Raw genomic sequence first — 27,082 nt, 5'->3', positions numbered from 1 at the left:
ATGACGGTTCAGTGATGTTTAATCAATCTGCTCATTGATGTCTACATACAGTGTGGCTATCCTGCTTTTCATGAGACAAGCTGTGTTTATTGTGGCAAACTTGGAGCTCTGCTGCCAGCAGCACAAAGACCAACCACAGACAGTTCAACTGAGCTGGTTTTACAGATACAGTACATTTAATTTCTTTCCAAACCTTTATTTAAACTCGAAGAACCATTGAGGTTGCCCTCATTTGCTATGATGTCGCATTATATACAAGTTTAAAAAAACGACAAATACAGATGAGAATAAAGTATAATAAATTAATAGAATATAACAGATTTTTATTGTTATTTCGCTCAAATAAATGTAAATCTTTTTAGCAGCTCTTCGGTAGTGTGCAGCATAAACACAAAATAGATAAATAAATAAAACAACATAGAAGCAATTATAAATGTATACAAAAGCAAAACGATAAAAACGAGACAGAGTGACCTAAAATAGTGCAGTGGTGTTAAATAGCAGCATATGGACAGTCACACACTGAAGCAGGAGGATTTGTGATCATGGTTTTAGACTGTCCACAGGTTGGTAGAACATTGATTTTTAGCCTGTTAATAGATTGATATTTTTTAACTCTTGTAAAACACTCTGGGACTTTGACCTGTGAAAGGAGCTATATAAATAAACTTACTTACTTAAAGAGTTAGACCAGAATTAATTTTGTTTTTAGACTAATCCAAAAATAAAGATTACTTTAAACCTAAATTTTGCCACCCTATCCCCAATTTAAGGTGGCATCTGGTTACACCAGTAGTCTAGCAGGTAATTACCACTCCAGCTGTGTTTCCATGGTAACAATCAAGCACACCTGCTGGCAACTGACAGAAAAAAAGAGGGAAATATGGCTGCATTTGTGATTTGCTAACACTGCAGAGCAACAAATGAGAAGCAGAAGAGCTGTTAAGCTGATGTTTCAATTAAATGTCCCCTGTTCATTCCCAGTACTCACAGTCAGTCTGGCAGGCTCCAGACCCGTCATTTGGGCAGAACCGGGTCTCCACCTTCTTCTTACTCAGCTGGAGCTGCTGGGGGTCGGGAAGCAGCGCCCGGCAGGTGTACCTGAATCTCTGCTCTTGCCTTGACCCATCTTGACTGACGTTGACTGGCATCCAGGGGGTCCAGGGGGTGTTGCGGCGCACCTCAGGGCAGGCCTCCAGGTTACAGGCCTTGTACTCCTGGAAAAACAGGATGGAGGAAGCAAATCACCATTAATGCAAATGAAAAATCTAAACCTACCTACTGCTGCCTGTTCTACTGCATTTTTCTTTATCTCCTAAAGTCATAACATCCCTGTTTCAGTTATTCACTATGAACAGCTTGCAGATCCACAATGCTGCCTTAACACATACTGATGAATAACACAAATATTTCTTCTGCAGGGATTATACAGCTAATTTAAGTGTTTAATAGGACTATTTAAACTCTGGCGGCTGTGAAGAAACAAAGCTTAAAGCTTAAGGCCGCATGGAAGGCTGCTCCTGGCTAGAGACACACAATGATGCCTTCACAGTCAGTTCTGATTGAGTGGTCAAATCACTGAGAAGCAGTTGTGGGTTCCAAGAAAACACAATTGGAATTGTTTGTGGGTGGGAGCCCAGTGAGGGATCATGTCCTTTTGACAGCACTAGCAACTACTACTTGTCGATCAGGGCTCTTGTGAGTATGGGTTCTTGGAGGGACAGTGTAAATCTCTCTGTGTGTTACACCCTCTTTGTAACACACAGCACCTGCAGGTAAATGAAGTAGGTGTGGCAGTCTACACCCTACACAGGCCAAAGTCCCATAGTCTAGCCAGTTAATCTCCACACAGTTTACTGAGCACATTCATGCTCCCAAGGGCATTAATAACCCAATAATCCGTCCCCGTGCAAGAAAGTCTTAAGCATCTATTATTATGTAAATAATTTATTCTCTGCAGAGAAACATATTGCTCATGCTTTTCAACATCTTAACCTTTTTTAAATATACAAGCACTACAGTACCAAGGAACATCCAGGACAGCTGTTGCCATTCTCACAGGTTCTGGTCCTTGAGTGGACCCCCCCTCCACATTCACCACTGCAGTGAGCCCAGGGGCCCCAGGCTGTCCACAACACTGGCAGGGGACAAGGCTTTTTCTCATTGCACAGCCTGGAAACACAGAGACACTGATGTCAATCTTATCTGAAGGGGCGTCACTTTAACTCTCATGTAGTAATGATGGCTGCTGATGACATTTCAAGCCATATAGATGACATTTCTGGCTCCTGGTGCAGAAACTGATGTGAACATATTCTTTCTCACCTCTCCTCTCGACCCTGGCCTACACAGATTCGACCACCATGGCGAGGCGAGGGGTTGTTGCAGGACCGCTGTCTTACTTCAAATCCTATACCACAACTGCTGCTGCACTGACCCCATGAAGACCAGGGAGTCCAGCCTCCGTTCCTGAGGAACAGAGCGTGAGAGAGGAAACGTAAATAAAGTCTTTATAACGCCCTCTCTTTCTACTATTTTCATATTTATTAAGCCACATTTGGTGTTCTGAAATCAGCAGTATAGGGTCATGGATCTCTGAAGTAATAAAGATTACTCCTTGTTTTCACAGTACATGCCTCGCAAAATTATTTATTCAGACTGCTGTGGTTGAGGGTCAGGGGTGAATATCTGCATAAAGAGACTATACCTGGAACAGTTTGCCACCTGGATAGTTGGGCCTTTACATTGGATCCCACCACACTGGGCCATGGGTCCGTCACACGAGCGGGACCGACACACACAGCTACTAATGGAGCCCTCGCCGTCATTGTGGTTACAAGATTGCCATGGTGCCCAGGGACCAAAACCACCATCCTGTGTCAGGTTCCTCACCTCCAGAGGAGATAAAATGAAAAACCAAATTTGTCTAAAATCTACAGCTCGATGCCTTTATTATTACTTAATATAAAGCTGCAGAAGATACCCCCCCCCCATGTGATAAAAAAATCATAATTAACTTTAAAAATTCACCACAGAGGAACTTCTTATGAGCACTTGATAAAAAGCTAAGCATTTTCAAATACAGTGTTTATCCAGACAAATACACCTATGTGTGACTATGTGTGCGCATCTTACTGGGCACTCAGTGATGTTTTGGGTCCACTGGTTCATGTTGGAGCTCTCCTCGATGGTTGTGCAGCGCTTCTGTTTGTGATCCCAGCCACAGTAAGGGTCCCGTGCTTCCATGCATTGACTAATATAAGTAGCAGACAATTAGTCAGGTAATTGTTGCTGAATAAGTCTTTCTGCAACACAGTCTTGTTTGCTATGAAATAATAATTCAAAATGGCATCAAGAACTCTAGTAGTCTGCATATCTGTACAATAGTTTCTCTGTATTAAAGAACTTCTATTGTGTTTATAGTAGGACGGCTGCTAGAGGGACTCAAACAGAGAAACTACTATATATTACACAATATTATGTAAGGTTGTCAACATATTCTATTAGTGTATTTATTGTCAACAAACTCATTAAATGCCTGCTTATGTAATGTCAGCTCGGAGACTGACGTTTCAAAAGCAGTTTGTTCACAGCGAAAATAAACTGGGCTCTTAACATAATCATCTTTGTCAGCGTTTACTGTGGGCCTTTCAGACTTGGCCGCCCTCATGTGTTTGTGTCTTTAACGGCACTAAGTTCATAAATCAATTTAAGTATTTTCAAGTTGATTTAGTACATTTGCACACTCAGCAGCAAACCGGATTTAAACTGCAACTTTTACTAAATGATCGACTGCAGATAATGGATTTTCATTTGCTTACTTAAAAATTACAAAATATTTATACTTTATCATATTTATGTTGTCATAACTTTCATATGTTTGTAAGTCCAAGATCACTGATAGTTTCCTTCCTCCTTTTAAACAAGACTAAAAGTTTTATAAATCTGCTAATTGTTATCTGAAAAATCGCCTTGGAAGCTGACGTTGCAGTTACCGTTCAGCTGGATAGCTGGAGCAGCGCTCTAATGGGATCTTCACCAGTCTGTCATCAAGCCCAACAATCAAAGATCTGTCATTGTGGAGGATTTGCAGGCTCTTGATTGGTCCGATTTGCCCTTCGGGGAGGAGCCTGAGCTCCTCCAGGTAGCAGCCATGAAGGCTTTTATTGGTTGTGGAGAGAGTTTTCAGGATGGTGCCGTATTCTGATTGGACAAGATGAACAAGTAGAAAAGTTCTGGGATGAAAATGATCTGGTGCATTGCATACTTTGACTATGTTGCTGCAGATAACAACATGGCCAAACCGATAATTTGCAAACTATCTATTACATTATTCATTTTAAATCAGCAATGCAACTAACTCTTTTAAAGAGGTGGTATTATGCTCATTTTCAGGTTCAAAATGCTATTTAGGGGTTGTACCAGAATAGGTTTACATTTTCATTTCAAACACCATATTTTCTGTCATACTGCACATTGCTGCAGCTCCTTCTTTCACCCTGTGTTGAAGGCTTCGTTTTAGATATAGAGTGATACTTCTTGTCTCTAAATGATCTTTATTAATCTGTAACAAAAGTGTCTTTCATCAATAAAGTTTTAACTGAGCTCTGTCTCCACATCACAGTAACAACTTTATGTCCATTAACTGCTTGGAGGGTAGCTAGTGTTTGGAAGGGAGAGGAGAGGTGTGCTGCAGCACAGTGTTTTTCCACCAGCGTTTTTGAGGGCGTGTCAGACTAGTCGCTCGGCGAGCATTATGACACGTATTTTCTTGTGACATCACAAGAAAGCAGAAGTAAAGGCTGGACTACAAAGAAAGCTGTTTTCAGGTAGTTCAGAGCAGAGTTTTCTGTGGGAGATGGGAACTCCCTTTGGGGTGGACTTTGGGCTTTTTCACTTTGCAAACCTATAACATGTACAAAAAAGATATATAACTCAATAAAGGAGAGGGGAAAAGACAAAAAGTATAATACCACCTCTTTAAATGTTCGGTTTTAATTCTCTCCCGTCTTGCTCACCAGTGCCGATGTACATGACGTGGTAGAGGGTATCTCGGCCCTGCACGATGTCCACTACTAGCTTGGAGAAGCGCAGGTTGTCCTGGGTGAGCAGAGGGTTGACGGTAACTGGCTGCACCACATCATTCATGAGGAAGAGTCGCTGGGCGTCCTGAAGGCTGCGTTCTGTCAGGTTACCCCCGGGGCCGCCCTCCTCCAGTGTGCCACACTGAGCAGCCAGGAAAAGGAGGAGTTATTGTCAGGTGTTAAGGATGAAGAGGGGTGGTTTCTGTGGGTTTGTTTTTAACAAAAGGATCCAGCTGCTAATATTACCGATTAGTATGCTTTCAACTAAGCATAAATTAGAAACAGACCTTCGAAAATGTTTATATTTGTGTTATTTATCTTTTCAAAATTTCTACCATGAGAAAGTCAAAATGAGCTGCAGAGGGTCATCACTGATGATCACTGACAGTGTAAGTATATGTAAAATATATGCAAATGCATAATGTTGATTATTATTAATTAATTAAGAAAATAATAGATTACATCATCAGAAATTCACTACAATGTCCAAGCAGCCAAATTTGGGTAGCGTTTTGTATATTAGGTATATTTTATGGAGCTGAGCTACAATTTTCTGTGTACTATACCGCAATACGCTATTCTCTGTAGTCGGCACACCAAGATGAATGGTCGGAAACTTCTTCACAAGCATTGGAGGGAAGGCTGGGAAATGTGTGACAGACCGAACGGTCTCACTTCTATCAACACAATGTTATCAGAGAAAAAGAAAAGTGTTTAAATAATGTGAGTTACCTGAAAATTGGGGATGGGGTTTGGGGTGGAGAGCCAGGCAGTGCGGGGGTTCTCCTGGTAGCGAAAGGGTCCGTTGAAGGCCTGGGTGATGGAGCTCAGATTGAAGGCACAGACAGCAGAAGCTGATATACTGTTCCTGAAGGAGGGGAGGATGTGATCAAAGTCAGATCTCAGCAGTTCAGTGAGAGAGATTGACTATTTACAAGGTTAGATCACTTCAGTAATACAGAAGCAGACGTGAACAAAGTCGCTTATGTAGCTGTCTTTTCATATACTCAAGGATTGTGGTGTATTTTACCGTATAGTTTACAGTTTTTTTTATTTACTGATGCAAAATGGCGTGACTAAATATTGACTTGACAATATTATTATTATTATTATTATAATAATAGAGATGAAATACACGGTACTTGTACTTGAGTATTTTCATCTTACACGTCATACTTCCACTATGTACTTCTCAGAGGAAACAGTGTACTTTTCACATAAAAAAAATACATTATCAACTTATAAAACATGATGTCTTGCTGTAGGTTAAACTACCTGACAGTACATAAACTGGTTCTAATTAGCTCCACCTCAACCATTTTTTTAATATTGTGGTATTATTACTTTTACATAAGTAAAGGATCTGCACTCTTCATCGACCATTGATGTAAAGATAGTAGGAAAAACCTTATCAAGACGAGTCCACAGAATAGATTTTAACCAACCGACATTGTGAAAGAAAGAAATTAATAGTTTTCAAATGTCAGATTTACAGGCAGACTTTCAGGAATTTCTAATATCTGTCTTAATTTAGTGTTTCTGGTAAAAATCTAGACAAAACCTTGAAATTGTGGCATGATTTAGAGTTAGCAGAGGGAATTTATGTTGCGATGTAGTCTGTAATTCTTCCCATAGATGGTTAGGAAAATCAGTGCCTCATAATACTGTCAAAAATGCATCAGCATAAACCCTTAAACACCTGTAACAGTTCAACTCTGCATAGAGAGAGGAGGAGTGTCTAATCATGCTACCATTACTCACACATTAGTGGTGAAGATACCATAGATCAGGTCCTGCTCTGATAAATAAAAGGTACTCTGCAGCTCGTTGTAGTAAAAGGGAATTTCTCCTGAGCGTGAGCAGTTGAGTCTGGCCTTCATGAAAGTAGTCCAGGTGTCCTCCAGAAGGAAACGTCCACCCATATCGTTCTTACAGACCCGGGCCACGCGAGAGAACACGTTCTTCCCACAGTCGTTTTCAACTGCAGTTTCCCTCACGAAGAAGTAGGCAAACCGACCAATCTCGTAAACAGACACAAAATGGGGCTCTAAAAGACACATGGGAGGAGAGAAGAGAAGGTGATGATATCCACAAATAGAGACATGGATCAAAGGACAAATGAGTGTGGTGCCTTGTTTACCGTTGAGCCATTTGGAGTTATACTGGGCGGTGCGCAGTGGTGGCATGTTCCCCAGGCTCCTGTAGATGACAGGGTCACGTCCGGAGAAGTCGATCACCGTAGCGGCATACAACTCACCCCTCTCTGTTACCATGGCAGTAGAGTTGTGGCGCGGGTCATAGGGACAACGGGCAACACCGTTCACTGTGTCCAACACCTCACTGAGGTTACCAATCTGACGGACAGAAAAAGGGTCTATTTTTTTAATTCATTTATTTTATGTTTAGTAGTTTGTGATGACCTGTTGTACCAACCTGCCTGGTGATGCAGACGGGGGTGAAAGCATTCGTCCCGCATGTGAAGAGCGTCTTCCCACTTATCAACAAAACCCTGATGTAGTTTTGACACTCCTCCTGCAGACAAACACGCCACCACTCATGAGAATCCTCTGTCATTAATAAAATGTGAACAGCCAATTTAGTTGACCACATTTTGAAAAGTGTGAACAAATACTGAGTTTAACCCAGAACACTACCTCAGACTTGCCCTTGCTCTGACATGAGCGCTTTGTGTCTTCATCGGGCGCCCATTCTGTCGCCTGTAAAAACAATAAGGAATGGTCATCACAGCACAGCCACGAGTCTAGATACCTACAATTAAAGCAACATGTAAAGAAGTAAATCAGAAAACACACATGGAATAATTCATGCAATATTTTAATGAATAGTTAAACAGTTCGGGAAATATGCTTATTCACTTTGCTGCAGAGAGTTAAATGAGAATACACTAATTAACACACTGTTGTGTGTTTAGACTGTTTAGACTGTTAAAAAGCAAAGTGTGGACTCCAAGAAGTCACTGCTTGTTGGAGACAAAACCTTTTTCTCTGTTTCACAACTTTTTTTAACTATTAACATCCATTATAAAATTCAATAAATATTTAAAAAAGGTACAAAATGTTATGACCACGACCAAAAACAGCTTTTGCGACCAACTGAGGCCAGTTTGACAACAGGGAACACAGCACTGAGGTGATTTACAGTATCTCTCTCAAACTTAAGCTCTTGGCTTGGCTAGCGGTACCTGTATGAGCGAGGCGTTGCTTAAATTCAGTCTGAAGAGGAAGTTTCTGTAAAAGAGATTTTTCATGTTAGAGGTAAAGTAGCAGATGCACACACAATGCAGATGGTTTAATACGCTTGTGACACATTCTGATTTACATTACTTTTACAACATTGTACATAGTACACAAGTGTTGTCAGCTTTAAGTGCACTTATTTGTCACCTTGCTCCCACAATGAGCTGGTTTCTGCTCAGGTCCAGGGCCAGCTGGGAGAAATCTTTCACTCCTGAATGGGAGAACTCTGACATCCACGGCCTCAACGCTGGACAGAGAAAGAACGAGAGGATGAGAAGACGTGTGAGGGGAAAAAAGTAGTGCAGAGCCATAATCTGAAGGAAGAGATTGAGTGCAGAAATAGAGGAAGAAGAGGAGGAAAGACTTATTATTATCCATTGCTTGTGTGGGAATCCTTCTCCACCAAATGGTACCTTGCTCAAAGCTCCAGCCTCAGTTAAACCCTCAGTGTTTTTCCTGATGCGTCACATTTCTCTCCAGTGAATCAGTGAAATACCTGATCCTGTAGTCTGCCAGCTCCACAACCTCCCATGAGTCTTTCAACCTGACGCCAGAATGGATGTTTAGTCCAAGGCTTCAAAACTTTACAGACCGAGGATGTAGCTTTGGTTCAGGTCAGTAGGTCTGCCACCAGGTGAATGAATGACTAAATTAATAAATAATACATACGTTGAACATTTTGTTTTTCATCTTCCAAGGCTGTTTTAGAGCCCAAACTTCGGTTTACCCCCATATTTATCCATTTCTGGAGCTAGAAAATTCTAATTTGTCCGAATGGGAGGAATCCCAGGTGGCGATAAGATATGGGGGACCTGAGGGTGCCAGATACACCACGCCTGTCAATCATGCAAACACACCTCTCTTGAAATTAAATGCCATATTAAATTTATAGTGATTTCAAGTTTGTTAAACCTGTAGAGAACAACAAAAATGTCAAATAGAAAAGACTACCAGACTTGACACAACAACCTTTTTTTAAATCTTCTTTTTGAATGACATATAATTTAGACATTTGCACTTTGACTTTTTTCTTGTTAAATATTAATACTAAGTTAAACCAATAGTTTGACATTTTGGGAAGTTAGATACTACTTTGATATTTATATATATTTCTATTAATAGCTTGCGTGGCTCAATCAGACAGGTAACAAAATCTGCCTTCCAGCATCTCTAAAGCTCACTAAGTTAGTTATTATAAATAACCTAAAAACATAAAATTCTGATTTTACGGGTCTATTTCTTAGCATAAACTAAGCTAACTGGCTGCTGGATATAGCTTCATATTTAGCACACAGGCATGACAGTGGTATCGAACTTCTCTTCTAAGTCTCGACAAGAAAGCAGATAAGCGCATTTGTTAAAGTATTCCACATGACCTCCTTATAAATGTGGACAGCTGTTGCCATCTTTAATACATCTACAGTAGACTATGTGAACCAATCACCAACTGAGACTTTGGACTTGTATGGCTGGAGGGATGGATGGTAAAAAAAGTCTCTGTGTAAGTGAAGGAAAAGCAAACTGGTAGTGATGCACTCACCTTGGTAGGAGACAACGGGATGTTCCTTTCGACTACAGTCTGCTGGTTTGACGTGAGGCTGCTGGGACAGACACACAGATGAACAGATGACCAGCACAAGGCCACAGGGGGAGAGAGCCCACGCCCCCCACCCTGATGTAATCATAGCTAAAACCACATCCAGTCTTCTATCAGGTCCTCAGAAAACACCTGTTGGAACGGAGGAGACATCTGTCAATTTTCACATACGAAAGCTCAGGAAAAAAACTAACACTATACAAAATCCAAATCAGTATAAAAAAAATCATCAGAAGGGCTGCCACTGTATTGCCTCCAGAAATGTACACTTGCACACCCTTTATTACTCTCTGTCTGCCTGTCCATCCATCTAAATTAGTTTTACCAGTCCCCCCCCAGCCCAGCGGTCCTTCTGCTGGCTCTGTCTGTCTGCTCTGGGTGTCCAACCCCTCAGTGTCAGCAGGACTTGGCCATGGATAATTCACCTCAAAAGGCCAATCTCTCTAATGCCGACACTCAAACCGAGGGTGCCATCAACAGAGATCTTTATGACAGAGGAGACCCATTCAAAGAGGACCCTGGGACCAGAGCCAAACAGGGGGCGTGAACTTTGAGCTGTGAGCCACATGAAGGGTCTTTGTGTCAGCATCAAAATCAAAATCCATTTGTGTATCTGAAGATGTTGGCTGTCGTCAAAATGGCATAAAAATGCAAATTATTAGCTGGTGATTTGCCGCCTCAAGCATACTGACAGCGTAAGACAATCCCACAATCCTTATCTCAAGATTTCTCACCATGAAAGAACAAGATGACAGTGAGCCAGCTTGAGTCCCACAGCCAAGACACTTTGATATCAGCCACACCTATTATGGCAGGTAGATAAACTGACGACCAGACATGGTACACCATAGCTGTTTAGGTCAGCCTAAACTACTTTCTGGATTTTGTTTGGATTATTAGTTTTTGATTATCCCCTTAACTGGTCTGGATTTTTTCCACTTTCATTTGGACTGCTCCCCTTTAGTTTGAACTGAACTTCACGTTTTTGACCCTGGCCTGCCTCTACACAGCTGTAAGCCTGATCACCTTTTGTTTTACTATTTAAATAAACACCACTAACTGTACCTGCTCTGTCTGAGTGTCCTGCAATTGGGTCCACATCCCTGTTTTTCTGCCTCTGCACTTGGCAAACGTGACAACCTGCGGACCTTTGAGGAACTGTACGCATCTCATTATAAGAACATGAGTTCTAATTTTAATGATAACTGGGTAATAAATTTTTTATGGACTTTATTCATGATACTTTGTGAAGTCTGATAAATGTCATGTGGTGGCAAAATCTTTCAACCATTTACACAATTTAAAATTTCACATTTATTGAAAAATGACTTAAGTTCTTCTAAGCTACAGTTCAGCAGATTTGTTAAATGTCTTCCACTCCCATGCCACTTTCCTTTAACCCTTACAACAGTTTCATTGCAGCTACTATGTGCTCTGGAGAATGGAAGCAGTGAATGTCTGCCTGTCTACTGCTCACCAGGAGGACTGAATGTGTGCAAAGGCAGAGGTTCTTCAACCTGCTGGGTCTCACATTGCTGTCTAATGAAGCGATAGGAACAGAGCCTCCACCGCTGGCCTCGCTTTTGTTATGTGGCGGTGCTCCTCTCACGAAGCAAAGGCTGGCCAGTGAGAGGCCCAGTGTTCTGGGGATTTGTCAATTCAGTACAATAAGGGGGGGCAGCAGCAGACGTCAGTCAGATTCTTTGGGGGCACTAGGTAATGTACAGACGCAAATCTCACTCTGTAATTAGCCTTGTCTAATTTTCAGTTTATTTGATGATCTGAAACATTTCAGTGTGACAAACATGCAAAAATATAAGAAATCAGGAAGGGGGCAAACACTTTTTCACACCACTTTATGTGATATACACACACCACAGAGTTGACCAAGTGGTCCTTCCATGCTTCCAAACATGTCTCAAGTGATCAGTGTCCTCAATTAGCTTTGAGTACATTTGGATGAGTCAAACCACAATTTGCTGCAGTCCCATGTAACATATTTTAAATTTGGGAGGAGACCATCACTGCCCAAAAAGTAGGATGTAAAAGCAGGAAACATTCAAGCCTGATTTCCTTGAGCCATGAGCATGTCAGAACCTCCATTCATTCATTCATGTAGCTGCCCGTGTTGGACAAACACCATAAAGCCTTAACAACCTGTGAAGAGATTAGAAATAACAGAGTCTCCGATTCATGTGACCTGTATGTGTTTGGACTGTGGGAGGAAAACCAGAGGAACACGGAGTGAACACGTGACCTCCACACTGCCAAGATTTTAACCCTCTTGCTGTGAGTTTACTGGTGAGCTACCGTGCATAAAGTTTAAGACGTGGAGTTACTGTATCAATAAACCAAAATATGACATACATACATACATACAAGTACATACTTTTTTTTAGCATCTATTGCACCTGTGTTTGCCTTGTGTTTTCTCTCCAGGGCAATCTGCCTCACTTATGTCTCTGCCTGCTGCTCCTCTGTGAGAGTGAAAGGTCACTCAAACATCACACGGGAGCCTTCACGTCGCTCAGAGAAAACATAGACGCTGCAGACATAAGATGCTGGTGTGTCTGCTGAAAGTTTGCAGCGCAGTCAGAGATACACAGGGCAGTGTGCTCCACCCTAAACATGGCGAAACTTCATTTCACTTACACTCAACTTAACTTGCTTAACTTGTTAAACGATTGTTGTGAAAGTAAAATGTTTATTCTTAGTAGCAGTTTCAGGCATATCCTGTGTTTGCAGTGGTGTATCAAATTTCTACTGTGTTCCTGACATTTTTACTCTTTTTTTCTTAAGGTAAGGTATTATTCAAATAAATTCTAGTAGCAGAAATGCATTGGCAATAAACAGTGGCCTAGATAAAGGACTAGAGCTTTAACACCATGCTTCTTTGCCTCTCACATCACAGGACTGACTCACTCTATACCTAATAACATGTCTTCTTGCAAGAATCACAAAACTATAATAATAGATCTACGTTGGAGATGTGAGATGTTGCATTTGCAGCTACAGATTATCTCAATGCCTTCGAGAAACTAGAACCAACTCGTTCTGATACTGAAAATGAGTTGACCAAAGCAATGACCTTTAAGTCATTAAATGTGCTCCTTGTCTGGAGGGGGGTCTGTTATCCATCACGTCCTGAGATTTAAACTAACCCTGCAGCAAAAACAGCTCACTGCTAACTTCTTCTTTGAAACCTATGCCCATATATAGATAGTTTACCTGCCCCCTATTTTACTTTGACAGTTACTACTAACAATTGATTTGTTGCAATAGTTTCAGTTAAAAACATACAAGCCCTGTGTTGTGAAAAGGCTAAACTATTCCCCCATACACATTCATTAAGTGCCAGGCAACAGAGTTTACAGTATCATTTCTCACAATCCAGACAATAACTTTATTTAATAACAGCATAGATTTTTATACATAAATACAGATAGAGGCAACATATTAAAGATAAACCTGGAAGGGTTCTCTTGTTTGCAAAATATGGACAAACATATTTTGGCATTGCTTGTTACTTACTGGCCAACACAAACGCCGTTACCAGTGTATCTGATAAACTACTATCAGCCAATAATCGTCGGCCAGGCTCTATTCAAGACATCTCTCTGAGGGCAGAAAGTCATGCGAGTAGATATCACAATAGCGGATGGCCAGGTCTGGGTGGCCACACCCCCTTCAGCTAGTGGTTCCCAACCTTTCTGACTTGTGACACCATAAAAAGAAACTATGTTTACATGTGACCCTTGTCACAGGTTGCAAAAAGCTGAGACTTGAAAAAAGGTTTTAAAAAACACAGAATTCTGATTAGCAGGAATGTTTTTTTCTGCTTTTGTATCCTCTTAATTATCTTGCAACATATCTGATTCATCTTCCGACCACTTGGGGGCATCCTGACACACTTCTTGTAAATGTTTTAGATGTAGATATCTTGGATCAACAAGGTAGCGACACTTAAAGGTTTGCTGTGAAGTTTTAGACCTCTAGTAGCACTGTTGAACTGTTTTTGCGGGTGACGCGAAACACAGTCCTACCAATGGTGTCACACCAAGATATGCTGTAATGCGGCAACAAAGACGGAAAAAGAAGAAGACTGTATGCTAATGAACATGGTTGTAAACAATACTGAATTTAAAAGATATAATAATTTGTAAATGTTTTATGAGTAAGGAAATGCACTCAATACATTTGGCAGACCTGAAGGATACTTCCTGTCTACTTAATCAGAACTGCTTTTCAGATGGTCGAGTAGCTTCAGAAACTCTCTCCCCTCACACCTTTCCAAGATTCTTTTCTACCATAACCTGGCCCTAATGCTGCTAGCTGCAGCCTCCAGAGTCTCTGCTTCAGTGCTGGTGAAAACGCTGTGACACATTAACAAGTGTTTAGACAGAGTAGTAGTAGTAGTAGTAGTGTTCCAAAAACAAAGTTTACACGCTGCAGAGATTTTTGTCATACCCTCCATTTTTGGTAGTTGTTTTTTTGTCTGCAAGCTTATGACAGCACTTCATTTTGAGCATCACTGAATCCAGGGTGACTCAAGCTATTTTTTTCTTTTGGCAGATTGAAACAGTTGAATTGGCATAGATTAGAACCAATGCATAAGTGCCAAGAATAAATCCATATACACCCTCATCATCACAACCACCACTCCTGCAACAACATAAAAAAACAGGGAATCTTATGAGTTTAAAGTAACGTGGACTTTTATGAGCCTCCCTTCTTCATTTCAAGAACTTTCTATTCAAGCACTCTTTTCTTTGTCTTCAGAAAAACTGAAGCACTAGAGCATTTCACTCTTTTCAGATGGCCTTGCCATGGTGTGTATCACTTGGATACCTTCAACCCACTGCTTATATATGAATGAGTTGATTCGATGGAGTGGAGGAAGGCCTGGGTGAACCCCTTCTGTGGCCGTGCGACCTCTAAGCTCACGAAGCTTCAGTAAAGCAATGGGACAGCCATATTGGGCATGGTGAAGGTGCTATTGTCAGAATGAGGGAAATTCCTTCAGTCATTTCTTATAAAACTTCTATTATATGTATATATGTCGTCATCTGACAACAAGAGATGCATAAAGACCTTGAAAATACGCTTCACTAAAATCCAGACAAATCCTCTTTACTGAGGTGATATATGACAGGGACATTAATTACAAGTAATTATTTCCTCATTCAGAAGCCCCGTAATTTGTTCTTCCATGGCATCAAAAATAAAAGAAGGGAGTCCAGCGTCTGACCCCTTGTATATCAGCCTCTTGTCTAAACTCTCTTGTACTTGGACTTAATCCAAATATCATTAAAAGAAACACTGGACCCCCTTCCACCTCCCACCACCGAAAAACTCCAAATTCCTCCTTAAATAAAAAGGGCTCACAAAACAACAGCTGCTAAAAGCAAATCTCTGAAAATCTCTCTGACTGTTACAGTAGCAGCTCCTACTGGACAAGTACTGATCCCTCACCTATAAAGAGTAGTAATATTAATTACCAATGAAGTCAGTTCATGGAGATTTGTTAGATGGAGCAAATGGACACTAAGAGGGCATCCAAAGTCCCTCCATCAAAATATTCAGAGAGGACCATTTCCGAGGCAGTGTTCTCAGCTCCTTCCTACGGGGGTGAATGGCCTCTCTGTGCAACCTGCCAACTATCTGCCAATGGCTGCTCTCTTTTACAAGTGAATAGACTGAGTTTAGCCACAGTTAAAAAGACACACTAACGTGCCATGGCTGCACAACAATGGCCGCTTGGGTAGTTTGCCAAACCTAATGATCCCGGTTTGGCCCCGGCTAGAGGAGGTAGAGAGCAGGAATCCTAAAGAGGCACACAGCTGCACTGATCCCTCTCTTCCTATCTCTGCTCTCTCATCTCTGTCTCCCTCTCTTCTATGATCATCAACTCCATTTCTTTGGCTTTCTGGAAAATGACACAACTAGGGTGCATAATCAAATGCACACCTTCTGCATTCTCTTAAAATGTTCCACTATCAAGACTTTTCCCACATTTCCCCTGAAGGAAATCCCATTAGACACAAATGAAAATTACTACTCCACCCAACCAACAGGAGGAAGTTTAGCATCTACCTGCTCGGCATCAAACAGCAGACAGACACAGTTAGCAACTAGTGGGTGAATATAGTGGAGCATTTAGCAGCTAAAGAGCCAGACATTTCTCTCAGTTGGTAGAGACCAAAAACATAGCTAAAATGACATTAAGTATTTGACTTACATTCATTTGGTGGTCAGAAACACATCTTCAAATGAATGCTAATGCTGCTCTGTTCCTGGTAGGACTCCTGGTTACACATTAGCAATATCAACTTTACTTTTACTGTACTTTTAAGGCTAAAATAGAAGCCTATGTATTGATTTGTTGACATGCTGTACAGTGTTAAACCCTCTGAGGCAATTGTGGGCTACATAAATAAAACTGACATGACTGACAATATGTGAAAAGTAATATTTTTAGCTTGTTGGGTTTACAAGTGGCCAACAAAAAATGAATGCAGCTTTAAGTAAATGTTTGGACTGACAGTCACATACAGTACATATATTACTTACACCACAATCACACCAAAAACAGCAGCATCATAAATGTATCATACAACTGAAGCCACACCTCTTGAATCTCTAATCACCTCTCTATAAACCTGCATTCCTTCACATACTGTGCAGGCATCTGTCAGCAAACAGCTGTATTCAGGCATCAAATGCATTCAAAGATGCCAAAAGTTGCCCTTGAACATGGGGGGGTCTCCAAACCTGACACATTATATGGTACGACCACCTGTTATCACATGACTGATGTTCCATGTTTAGGTCACGCGATCACAACTGAGCAAACTCCATCCACTGAGGAAGATGCGGTTCAAAAAATGCTATTAAGTGCAAGACTGATCCCACAGTCAAGAACGAAGATCTCATTCATGGAGATGGGTCTCATAAAATCTACAGACTAAAGCATATTTCTGAAGATTACTGCGATGCCAGATTTGTGATTATTCATTTCCAGTAATGACTATGACCTCACGCTCCATAAAAATACCATAAAAAAAAGACTAATCAAGATCAAGATTTGTGAGTCAACCATGATCCTATTAGTCAGCTACGAGGGGTGCCAGCCCAGTTGCCAGCAATTAATTTTTGAAAAAAAAGGAGAGAATAATTGCTATTATTCATCAGTATAACAAGAACACTCTTCTTAGAAAAAGAGAAAAGGGTATTTTAAACATCGCCCGAGGTTACAATCAGAGCAACATGTGTCTTTTGCTCTACAAAAGGCCAATTGCCCATCTATTGAATGGTCAGGCTAAAAAAAATAACTCTCATTCAGACATAATTTTAGAATCCAGACTGAGGCTATTGATCAAGGGTTGGGAGTCCTTCCCTCTGTCTCCCCTCCGCTTTTCTCTCCTATATCATCCCCATGCCAATTTCAGCACTCATGCCTCAGACAGAACAAAGGAAATATCCACTACACATTACCTGAACCCCCGCCAAATGTTAACACATGCCTATCCACGCTACACATAGTCATTGAGGAGAGAGACAGAGCGACATAAGCTGAGGATGGGAATGAAAAGGGAGGAGGGACAGGTCGAGGGTCACGTTATAGATCAGTAAAGGAGGAGAAATGAGCCTGCTGAGAGTAAACAGACAAACTGAAAGACAAGCAGAAAAACAGCCACAAAAAGTGGGCACAAAAGTAGACACAAAGACAGAAAGGACGACACAAAAGAATAAGTAATTGCACTGAAACAGCCAACCTCGACATGAGAGACATGCATGGATACGCACACTGCACACTGCACACTGCAAATATATATAGGAATATAAACTTACTTGTTCACCATCACCAAACTGATTCGAGACAAACGAGTGGTATAAATCACGTCGCTTCACATGCTGAGGGAGAAAGAAAGAGGTACGAAACAAGAGAGAGAGAACTTGTTAGACGTCGGCACACAGTGGCATGCTGACCAGAGTGTGTGCAGGAGGGTGGGTGGATGGGGGGAGAGTAAAGGGGTGTGTTTGATGGGGGAGATGGGGGGAGCAAAGCATTCCTGTTTGTGCGGAGCAAACTTAAGTCTCTGAATAGCAAGGGATGTCTGCCCTGTCTGGGTGTGTGTGTGTGTGTCCGAGTCGTTATCCTTGTGAGATCCAGTTTTAGATTTAGGTTTTAAAAAATTTGGTCAGATTAAACTGGTAATCATGACTTGACAACAGGTTTATTCCTCCTGTTACACACTAATAACCATTTTCAGACTGATGCACAGACCCAGAGTCAGCAGATGATTGACAAGAACATGTATTGCATACTGCCACTAGGCCTGCATGATATGAGGAAAATCTGTGTCCGACAACATTCAGCGACAATGTGCCTGGGTGTATTTAACTTCAGAACATTTAATAGAACATTAAATATAACTAAACTTGGTTTCTAGAGCAGCAACAATAAAGTTTACAACAGCAAAATCACTACATAAAGTCAATAATATCTTACTGGAAACAAATCTAGAATGTCAATAAAATAAATCCTCAAAATACTGGGTGATGTTTAGAAAAAATGAAGAACGCCAACATCATTTCTTCCTCCTGTCCTCCTCCCTCTGCTGATGTGATCTACTGCCTACAGCTAGTTAGACTACAGCTTTCGTTTTAGCTTGTTTGTAACAATTTTGCTATTAGCCGAGCTAGCGCACTGTGCTTGTGTAAAACCAAAAGTGGGTCAGAGACTGAGCAGATTAGAATATTGCTTTCTACATGCTTGTTGAACAGGTGTAGTGACTTTTTACTCGCGCAGCTTTTAATGCACGTACTTACAGCTACAGTAACAAGTGTAGCTGTCGTCCACTCAAGTAATCTCGGAGTTACAGTATCTTCACTTCACCTGGTTCACTTCACTGTGTCCACTGCAGCCTCTCTGCTCTGCTGCGTGTGTGTGTGTGTATGTGTTCGTTTCAACAGGTGGTACAGTAGCAGTAATACGCCAACAAAAACTGGGAAAAACAGACTGCTAGCTAGCATACACGGATGTAAACAATGTAGTGTCTAACTCATTCTAATAACTCTTTGGGCCAATAATGACATTTTCATTAAAGAATGATACTTGACACAGAAAGCTTGTATTGTTAAATCATACGCACATTGAAGTTCCTACTGTGACAGAAATGTACTATATTTCTTTTTTTAAATATGCACTTTGCACCTCATGAATTTATGTGTGTTTTCATACAGACATAAGTTTTGTAGGACTGGTTCAATTCATTTATCAAGTAAGTAGTCACCTCCAGTTTTTTAAAATATGAACAACTGATGAAACTAACAGTTAGTTTCTGCCCTTACCCAAAGAGAACCCCATTTGTGTGATGTCTGTTACATTGTGCAGAGGACATTGCAGATGCAGAGATCTTCACAATTAGTTATTCAAAGCACTTCCCTTTGAGAATCTGATGTGCAGTGTGAAGTGCACCGCTTTTCTTTGCAAAAATGTTGTGCCAGTTGTGGCCTTACAACAATTAAAATGCATCGAGTTGCTGATCTGCTCAAGACTGCTGGCTAACTTCTTCAAACTAAACTATCGGCATCTAAATCAGCCTGTTAGACAAGAGGGTGTGTGTTCCGAGGTCACACACCCTTCTTGTCGAACACACAGCTGCAGTATCATCAATGTGCAAATTAATGAGAAGACAAAGTCAATAGCGAATGCCATTAGCTCAGACAAACATTTTGTTTGCCTAAACAAAGAAATCCAGTCTGGCCTCCAGAGTCACCTGTGATGGCCAGCAGAAAAAGTCAAAATGTTTACTGGTCCATGACAGAAGTGACGTCTGCCAACAATTATTTTGGCAAACGTTTTTGTTTGTAGAAAAATAAAATTCATTCATCTACTACAGGGCACACCAGTTGTCATAAATGTTCTATTCTTACACATAGTTGGTTTAAACTACAACTTTATAAATTAACATTTAATAACAATACATTCCCACTCCTTGTATGAGTTTCATGATCTTGGTTGAGGTTCATTCAAATCCCCGTGCATTATTTCACACATTCATTTCCTCACTCCTGAAAGGTTTTTGGGTTGTGATGCATTTGTGATGTTTACTTCAGCATGCCAACACAACTGGTGGCTGTGTAATAAATACCAGAAAAAAGCTGAGTGTATCTAATTTCTTCCTATTAATACACTATACACATTCAGGGTTAGCTTAACATCCACATTAAAAACAGGATAATCCTCAGAACTATTTTAGATTTCAAAAGGCAAAGCAAAGACCCTTATGCAAACAACCTGAAATCACATCATTTTCTCACAGTAACAGTGTTTTCAAATCTACTGTCTTCATGTGGACCTACTCTGTCTCAACAAGCAGAAAATATGACAGGTCTTTGCACTGTTGACAGAGACACCACTCAGGCATGGTTGTAGAAGTGGACATCAGTCTGTTAAGGCAAAGGGGTGACCTCCCATTCAGAACATTAATGGCACCAATAAATCATATTGACGGAAAAACGACAGGATCGTTTAGCTTCCTGTGAGCCCAGCAGACCATAAGAGACAAATAACACTTCCCAGCCTCATCCCCAACCTTTACAGAGCAGGACATTTATCTCTCTCAGCCTCAGTCTCACCACAGCGGAGTACCAAACCCCCCCTTGGAGGATGAATGGCTCGTTCCTGTGCAAACTTCAGGATGACCTCCTCCGGCTCTGTTTTTACAGCCCTGCTGTCACTACTGAGGCTAAAAGATTACAGGCACAGTGAGACACAGGGGAGTGCTGAGCATAAGCCAAACCAGGATCAGTGAAAAATGGCCAGGCTCAAACAGTAGAGAGAACAGTGCACTTCAAGTGGGCTAAAAGAAGGCTACAAATCTGTCAACTAAACAAGTGAATATGATAGTAACTTCTATATCACCTTCTCAAAATGCATCAGTACTCGTTTAGAGCGCCTTCAGCCACCTGTGATTGCCTTGATGTTCCAGCTACTTTTGAAAAGCCCAAATGGTTTGTGGTGCGTCCACCTGTGAGGACATGAGGTTAAAATAAAGTAGCTGTTGTGAGCACCTCTGAGCTTTTCTTGTACCATCTGTCGTATTTTATAGCGCTTATTTCAGTCTCAGAATAGTATCACTTTAAAACATCAGCGTGTCTGCGAAACAACCATTTCAACCCACGGCAGTTTCTTCTCAGTTTTCACTCCTTACTACATTTTTTAACTGAATTCTTTAAAACTGAAAAGTTAAACCTGCATTTATTGAATTTGTTTTGTTGGCCTCTCGTTGGAAATGCAACAGTGACTTGAAAAATATGTTTGCAAGTATTCCTTATTTACACTTTAGCAATAATGGACCAATGTTAGCATTCAACTCCAATACTCTACTTTTAGCTCTGTTTTGGTCTCCACCAACTCGTGAGGGAAACCTCTGGCTGTTTAGCTGCTTGTGCTCCACTATGTTCACCAGCTAGTTGCTATCCAGCTGCCTGTTGTCTGGCAACAACGCTGATGAGAGCGATGAGAGTGAACCAAAAAAGTCATGTTATGTGCTGTAAAACCAAAATAATGAGCTGAAAGGCGCCAAAACCCTCCATAGAGCTGAGAGAAACTACAGAGTTGAGTAATAATTCTCCGTGGATTCGTCACTGTGAGCAACATCTTTTAGATTACACAAAGTCATTTCATCTATTGGTAACAAAAATATTGATCATCAGCTTTATGTACAGCTAATATGGTCATGGACCTACTGTATGCGTTTATATGAATTTAAAAAGCATAGTAGATTCTCTCCAATGAGTTCCATTAATCCATAGCCAGCTGCAAAGGAGGCCTACAGTGGTTACCCAACAACTCTTAACCCCCAAAACCACCACCCGACCCCCACCCCCAATGTTACAGTCCTCAATGGAAGCCTTGTCCAGCACATAGCGCTCTACTGTGAAACAGGTCTGTGTGCTGCCAAGAAATATTGACTTTTAATATATCAAACATTCAGCTCACCCTATTTTAAACAAGCCTGGCTATGTTGATTTTTGAACCCCCGTGCAGTTACTGAGGTTTACCTTTCTACTGGATCAATAAAACTGTGCTAACAGGAGTCTCACACACACACACACAAGTAGTAAAATGGTGAAGTCAAAGTTTAGTGTGCGGATACTTAATGGCGATTTGCACATGAAAAATCATAAGCATCTAGGTTAAATGGACAGTTTGACATTCTGGGAAACATGCTAATGTGAAAAGTTATGAGCTAAGTATAAGATATCAAATTCACCTTGCTTAGCGTAGGTCCAGGACATGCTTGGTGTAGCTTAACACGAGCTTGGACCAGGGGGAAGCTGCTAGTCTGAGCGTTGTCCAAAGTGAAAAAAAAGGTTTATTTACTTGTATAGAAATGTAAAAATGGGTGATTGTGGTTTTATGAGCAGTTAGCCTCTAAGCTATTTCTTGACCAAGAATTTAGTGGTTAGCATCTCACATAGCATCTCAAAACTCCCTGACACTCACTTGTGATTAAAAGGTTGTTGGTTTAAGTCCCTGAACTAGCTGAGAAGCTAATGAGTGCCCTCCTTTCCTCAATCAACTACTATCATGGTCTCATAGGCTAGGTCCTAAACGGCAAAAGCTCAAACGCTGATGTTGGAAGACTGTGGCTTTATACTGAGTTTTCCGAGAAACAAACATAAAAACTTTCCCTGAATAAATAAAGGCTGACACTCTGAATTCTGGGCTGTGTGAGTGGAGAAAACACTAACACCCAGCCGCCTGTCCATCAGCCCCTCAGCACGGAACTTTCTCTCATCATCCATCTTTCTCTCCTTTTCCACTTCAGCCTGACCTCAAGTGAAACTGTGGAGGTCTGTGGGTAACACTGTCAAGCGTCCAGTTTAATGATTTAATGCCACTTCCATTTAGGGGGTTATATATTAGCTGTAGTAAGTCCTTGTATGTAGCCAAGTGCGGGCTCTGTTTTCATTCAGTTCTGAGGCAGATTTTAAACGGATGATAAAAAGCGGTGGAAAATTAAAGAAAAAAATAAATCTTCTGTGCAGTCTGTCTTTGAACAAATAAACAAAATGATTTTGATATTTCCTACATGATTCGTCCTTATTTGTTTATGTGTGGTTGCTGACAACTTTGCAAAGGGTATGACAGACTTTTCCAAATGTTTTCATATGTCTTCAGCCTTTGGTTTCCATTTGTTGTATGGACAATATTATATAAATACACAGATGCCAAGTATGTGTCTTTTATTATATAAATTTTTAATACTGCAACACAAAAATTTTACTACTTTGGTACTAGAATAATAAAATCAATTTCTTTTACATTCCACTAGATGGTGCTGAGATTTTTTCTGGTGAGGTCAGCAGAGGTCACAGTCAGGAACTTGTCTAACAGGCTGATTTTGATGCCGATAGTTTAGTTTGAAGAAGTTAGCCAGCAGTCTTGAGCAGATCAGCAACTCGATGCATTTTAATTGTTGTAAGGCCACAACTGGCACAACATTTTTGCAAAGAAAAGCGGTGCACTTCACACTGCACATCAGATTCTCAAAGGGAAGTGCTTTGAATAACTAATTGTGAAGATATCTGCATCTGCAATGTCCTCTGCACAATGTAAAAGACATCACACAATGAAGTTACTGACAACATTATTGATTATTGAACTCATGTTTGATTCTAAAACTGACGTTTGTAGAGAAGTATTGAGAAGTATAAAGTATTGAATATGTGATTTTTAAGTAAATTTACTAGAACATGCAAAATGGACAATCTGGTCCTTTAATCTAGTTTGTCTGAAATCTGAATCTAAAGAGGTATGGAGCTGCGCCCTTGTTGTTGGTCCCACCAATAACAACAATGGAGACAAGAAGGAAGATGATGTCAGTGAGATGTGAGATTGTCAGCACAATAACACCTTTGCCAGGACAGTCCCACAGTCTGCAGAGATGGCAGGATTATAGTTTGCTGCTGGCTGCTAAAGTTGGTGAGTGCAAAAGAATAATCATAAATGAGTTAAAAGAGGGTTTGTCAACTTTTTGCATATAGTAGCCTGCATTTTAGGTTCCAAAATGCTCATGACCTTAGCAGTTAAAGAGTCATCCCCTCAAACATATGTTTTGCATTTTAGATTTAATAAATTAATATTACCTAACAAAGTAAATGTAGTAAGAATTTCAAATCCAAGGATTAAATACTTCTTGAATTCATTTTTCCACTTGTTTCACACATTTCAGCTATTTGAAATGTGAAGACAAAATACTGAAGCAAATGCTAACATTATTAACAGTTTAATTAATTTATCTGACATCATGGTAAGCAGGGTACGCCTACATTTTTATGTTGTTGTTATGAATAATGGTAGGCCTAAATCTTCAGTTTAACAAAGGTGCAAGACATTTAAAGTTTACTTTTCCTGTAGGCTATTTCACACAAGCTTCCTCCACATAGCCTTCTAAGCTATATGTGGTGGCCAACAGCAAATGAGGTAACTGTGCAAGCTATGCCGAATTTACCAGAAGACCTTAACAAATCGGAAGTATTTATTTTTTCAATGAAGTAGCCCACAAAAGCATGCGTTACGTTTTTTTTTTTGTTTGTTTTTTCCAGAAATAAATGCTACTGATTAACTGCTGCTTGGTGGATGTGCGCCGAATCGGAGAGTGAACCCTAACGATTGGTTTGTTAAATGTTTTAAGTTCAAATGTGTTTTCCGGAGAGCTCGGCAACAATAAAACCTTAATTTTTGAATGAAGATCGACGTTAATCCTTTAAACGCCGGCGCCAAGCCTACTTTATTAGCTTACTCGTGACAAAAAGTTACCACAACTAAATGAATATCGAGCTTACCTTTCACTTTTGATTCATCGCGGGATTCTTGCTGCTGATTCAAGTCGTCGTCGGGTTTCAGAGACAGAGATGATGCAGGTTCACGGCAGCCCCGCTATCCAGAGCACTGTGAAGGAGGCAGGTTTTCAGCAGATTTAATTCAGACCAGTAGGGGTGATGTCAAGAGCCAGGGCGGACCAAATGTGTTAAATATCTTAGAACAGGAGAGAGTGTCAGGCAAGGAGCCATTATATTAATCAAGGATTTAATGAGTCTGTGTATGTGTGATGTTTACAGTTTGCCAAAACTGATTTGACACCAATCTTCAGTAGACATCACTGTTAAATTAATTAAATAGACCCCTTTGAGGCATTAGAAGGCAATTCCTAAGTAGCCTAATTAAACTATAACTTTTTTATTTTTTCAGCTCCAGATGTGCTGTCCAAGCTCTTTTGAAGAAGCACAAATAAACGGGCAACGGTGAGGACCGTAGACACAGTGGTCGGCCAAGTTAACTTGCTGCAGCAGATGAAAGACACATCATGCTTATTTCGCTTCACAATCAATTCTGTCTGGGATTACATGACGACAGAGAAGCAACTGCGGCTGCCTAAATCCACATAAGGATTGTAGGTAGTTCTCTGAGATGTTAGGGCCTGCAGAGTTCTTTCAAAAACTATAGCAAGTGTACCTAGAAAAAGTATTTTGCCAGTTGATAAATATTACCGATAAACATGTCTATTTTTGAAAGCATTCTTCTTTACAGCATTTTCCCACACCTGCCTAAAACTCTTACGACAGTAGGCCTACCGTACACTATTAGAAAATACATTTGCATTAAAAAATATAAGAAACTTTGGGTTGCTCATTAAGTGAATTGAGTTAAGTGAGTGAGTTAAGTAAATATATATAGCCTATCTGGCCGACAAATAGGTCTATAAATAATTTCATCGCAGTATGCTGGTTTCATTAAAAATAAAATGCTTTGCAAAAATAATTTTAAAAGATTGGCTGCCATCTACTGGAGCACTGGCAGCCCTGCACCCACCATTGATATGTTTTGTCATTATCATTATTATATCATTATTTCAATGAACTAGGCAGCCAGACTTCAAATTTGCCGTGTTAACAGGGTGATTTATGTCATCTTAAGAAGACCTTTTCCTGCTCCCTGGAGGAAAACAACACATTTTTATCTGCTAATCAGACAAAAACCTGTAGTGTTTTAATCAAATTCTAGGGTGTATAGAATCGGGATATCTTCCTATCAATATCCAGCGACTATTGAATTGTCCCTAGCAACGAATTTTATCAAAACAATTTAATAACCAATGTTGTCTGTCAGCGTCTAGTTCATTTATTTGATACACAACCAGTTTACATCTTTTGTTCTATACTGTGTGTCCAATGCGTTTTTAAGTTTTTAAAGTTTATGTTCTCCCACTCTTATGCCCCACAGTGGTTTGGTACCCTGTCTACCTTTTTCAGACCCTCAACAACTTTATTTCTAAAAATCAATGGTGTTGTTATTGTCCCCACCAACAATGACATGAAATATCCGGCCTTGAAATGAAGCATGTGGCCAGTAAAATAGGCCTAGGCATAAAGACCCTTGTTTTGCATTTTATCTGTTTCCAAAGAAAATATACAATATTACAGCTAAGGAAAATAATGTAATACTGGGTTTGGATATTTCATTCAAGGTAAGCAGATTTATTTTATTCATTTATTATTTTATTTTACAGTTCAGAAAAACAAGCGTTTTTTCTTTTTTTGTAGAAAAAATAAAAACACCATTTTTCACAATCAGGCTGATATAGTATATTTACATCATGTCACATTTTACATGTAAAATAACACAAATGTAAATTTCAGGATAGATTAAAAATTATGTAGGCTTATTTATCCCCTGAAATTGTAGGCTACATTTTTGGCAGTGTGTAGGGGGCTTTGTAAACAGCATTTTCTGTTTGTGTTGGGATATAAAATGTATAGAAAATATAACTGATCGGTTAACTTAATATATTTATTGTGAACAATCCAAAAAATTTACAAATATTTAATGGGGGTATAGGGACTTGGACACATGACCTCAGTAGACCCTATTTAAAAAATTCTCAGCAGCTATACACATTTAGGTAATTTTTAATTTGTTCTGTAGAAACATTACTCCTGTGGGGGACAATATAGGCTAGGCTATTTAATAGCAATGCACTTATGTATTTTTTTTCTAGGCCTATTTCATAGGCTCATGCAACTTATTTTTATTCTCATTGTGTGCAGCATGAAGGGAACACAAAGGT

At 40.2% G+C, this 27,082-nt stretch overlaps 1 protein-coding gene across 4 annotated transcripts in view; it reads right to left on the bottom strand.

Moving 5' to 3' along the window:
* LOC123975836 (semaphorin-5B-like) overlaps positions 1 to 27,082 on the bottom strand; it is a 35,817-nt gene that overhangs the window by 8,284 nt on the left and 451 nt on the right. Inside the window, exons 2-18 of one of the 4 annotated variants that reach the window (XM_046057630.1) lie at positions 24,801 to 24,906; positions 17,790 to 17,852; positions 9,882 to 10,070; positions 8,489 to 8,588; positions 8,287 to 8,332; positions 7,739 to 7,801; positions 7,518 to 7,616; positions 7,225 to 7,438; positions 6,846 to 7,131; positions 5,817 to 5,952; positions 5,019 to 5,226; positions 3,996 to 4,203; positions 3,136 to 3,253; positions 2,708 to 2,892; positions 2,326 to 2,469; positions 2,025 to 2,172; positions 992 to 1,217 (exon numbers count right to left, since the gene is read on the bottom strand). In XM_046057630.1, coding sequence (XP_045913586.1) covers positions 992 to 1,217; positions 2,025 to 2,172; positions 2,326 to 2,469; positions 2,708 to 2,892; positions 3,136 to 3,253; positions 3,996 to 4,203; positions 5,019 to 5,226; positions 5,817 to 5,952; positions 6,846 to 7,131; positions 7,225 to 7,438; positions 7,518 to 7,616; positions 7,739 to 7,801; positions 8,287 to 8,332; positions 8,489 to 8,588; positions 9,882 to 10,026 — 2,326 coding nt within the window. In that variant the 5' untranslated portion in view covers positions 10,027 to 10,070; positions 17,790 to 17,852; positions 24,801 to 24,906. Of the gene's footprint in view, positions 1 to 991; positions 1,218 to 2,024; positions 2,173 to 2,325; positions 2,470 to 2,707; positions 2,893 to 3,135; positions 3,254 to 3,995; positions 4,204 to 5,018; positions 5,227 to 5,816; positions 5,953 to 6,845; positions 7,132 to 7,224; positions 7,439 to 7,517; positions 7,617 to 7,738; positions 7,802 to 8,286; positions 8,333 to 8,488; positions 8,589 to 9,881; positions 10,071 to 17,789; positions 17,853 to 24,800; positions 24,918 to 27,082 lie in introns of those variants that run through there. The other 3 variants (XM_046057641.1, XM_046057636.1, XM_046057645.1) reach the window with 3 other exon arrangements.

The sequence above is a fragment of the Micropterus dolomieu genome, linkage group LG01 (assembly GCF_021292245.1).
Source record: "Micropterus dolomieu isolate WLL.071019.BEF.003 ecotype Adirondacks linkage group LG01, ASM2129224v1, whole genome shotgun sequence".
Classification (NCBI taxonomy): Eukaryota; Metazoa; Chordata; class Actinopteri; order Centrarchiformes; family Centrarchidae; genus Micropterus; species Micropterus dolomieu.
This window is presented reverse-complemented; position numbering and strand designations above follow the sequence as displayed.